This window comes from Megalops cyprinoides, chromosome 6 (genome assembly GCF_013368585.1).
Source record: "Megalops cyprinoides isolate fMegCyp1 chromosome 6, fMegCyp1.pri, whole genome shotgun sequence".
In the NCBI taxonomy this organism is placed as follows: Eukaryota; Metazoa; Chordata; class Actinopteri; order Elopiformes; family Megalopidae; genus Megalops; species Megalops cyprinoides.
Genome location: NC_050588.1, coordinates 17,451,396 through 17,453,480, shown reverse-complemented (window position 1 = coordinate 17,453,480; position 2,085 = coordinate 17,451,396). Strand labels below are relative to the sequence as shown.

Genomic DNA, 2,085 nt, shown 5'->3' with positions numbered 1-2,085 from the left:
GAAATATGCAGCTGGAGATAAGTGTGTAGTGACTGGAGACTCTGACACCATTGACCCATGCAAAAGAGCAGCTGACACAGAGAGTCAAGAATCTGAAACAGAGGAAACTCCAAATCAGTGCCCTGAATGTGGCAGAACATTCAAGGCACAGAAGAGGCTTACCAGACACCGGCATACTTACCACCACAAAGGACCAGGAGTGCTTTTCAAGGGTCATAGCCACCCAAACCTCCTCAAAAACGTTAGTACCCTAAGGTGCTGTGAGTGTGACCGACATTTTGGAACACCAGAGACCTTCTACAAACACCAGTGCTTCCATCTGCGCAAGCAGCTGAGAGCTTTCAAAGCATCGGGGAGGAAGAGTGAGGGAGTGAAGTTCTTCCACTGTCAGCTGTGTGCACTGAGATTTACAGGAGGGATGGAGTTCGAGAGCCACGTCAAAGACATCCACCCTGAAGAGTATGTGAAGACTGCTAGGACTAAATGTGGAACTGTGGAAGAACATGAAAAGACTACAAGAATGGAAGATGGAGACGACTATGCTCAGACTGAGAGAGATAGCTCTGGCGTTGGAAATGTGCCAGACACATCAACTGGTAATGGTGCAGGGGAACATTCAGATGGACTGCACAGTGGCAAGGGCGACAGGACAGAGAAGCGTTATCTCTGTGGGGACTGTGGGAAGCACTTCAGGAAGCGCTACAACTTGAGGAGACACCAGGAGAGCCATGCCAGAGTGGCTAAGCTTCACAAATGCACAGTGTGTGGCAAGAGCTTCAGCCGCCCAGAGCACTTGGTATGGCACAGGTATGTGCACACCGGAGACCCTTCTTTCACCTGTGAAGTCTGTGGCCAGCACTTTCGTGACCCCGGGAAGCTGAGGAATCACCAGAAGGGTCACCCAGAGCTGCAGATGTACAGCTGCAAGCACTGCCATGAAAGGTTTGGGCTGGCTGAGGAATTGAGTGCACACAAGCAAGGGGCACATGCTAGACAGACCGAGTTTCCATGTAAGGAGTGTGACAAATGCTTCAGCAACTTGCGGGGCCTGCGGAAGCACCAGCAGACACACTCAAAGCAAAGGAGATTTCTGTGCTCCCATTGTGGCAAGGGCTTTGGTCGGCTAGAGCACCTTCGCCGGCACGAGCATGTGCACTCGTCGGAGAAACCCCACGCCTGCGCAGTGTGTGGAAAAACCTTTAAGCACAAGGAGGACCTGCGCTGCCATAGTAGGAAGGTCCACGCTGTGGAGAGGAAGGTATACCAGTGCCCACAGTGCCAGGTGTGTCTGCATGCTGCATCCGCCTTCAGGAGGCACCTGCTGCGCCACACTGGGCAATACCCACACGCCTGCCACATCTGTGGGAAGGGCTTCCTGGAGCGCTACCACTTGAAGAGGCACCACCGTGTGCACACAGAGCAAGGGCTGAGGACCCATGGCAGGGGCCAAGCTCAGGGCCCAGAGGAGGGTTATGAATGCCCACAGTGCAAGATGCAGCTGGGCACTGCCGCTGCTCTGAGGAGGCACTGTCTGACTCACACGGGACTCCACCCTCACACCTGTTCCATCTGCACCAAGGGCTTCCTCAGGGCAGATACTCTAAGGAAACATCTCAAGGTCCACACAGCAGAGGGCCGGAGGGTCTGCAAGGGTCCTGAGAAGCAGGTGCCTACAGCCCCAGTAGGATCTGGGGATGGAGTGAGTGAGCAAAGGTGAGCTGAGTGGCTGGGGTGCAAACAGGGCCATGAGCGGGGACAGAAGGGGGCCTTACAGCCATGCAGCAAGTAATGACCAAAGATCCCATGGCGGCAGCAAATGTGGAAAGGACTTCAAGCACCACTACACACTGAAGAGTCCCACCAGCTTTAAAGTACACCTTAGTTAAATCTCTGAAAAATGATACAGTCACTCTGCAAGTATTAATTTACATTAGTATAGGATATATACATTACCTTAAAGGTTACAGTTCAATAAATATTTCACAGTAAAAGCCAGAGAAAGGGTTTCTTTGACACATCATGCAGATTCTCTTTGTTGTTCAAATTTGTAAATATTCATGTGTCCAACCAGACTTTTATACAGTT

The 2,085-nt window shown here is 51.8% G+C and overlaps 1 protein-coding gene across 1 annotated transcript; it reads left to right on the top strand.

The window, feature by feature from the left end:
* Nucleotides 1-418: 418 nt before the first annotated feature.
* Nucleotides 419-1,717, top strand: LOC118778991 (gastrula zinc finger protein XlCGF52.1-like). Its single transcript, XM_036530796.1, has one exon. The coding sequence runs from the start codon at nucleotides 419-421 to the stop codon at nucleotides 1,715-1,717; it is 1,299 nt and encodes a 432-aa protein (XP_036386689.1).
* Nucleotides 1,718-2,085: the final 368 nt, after the last annotated feature.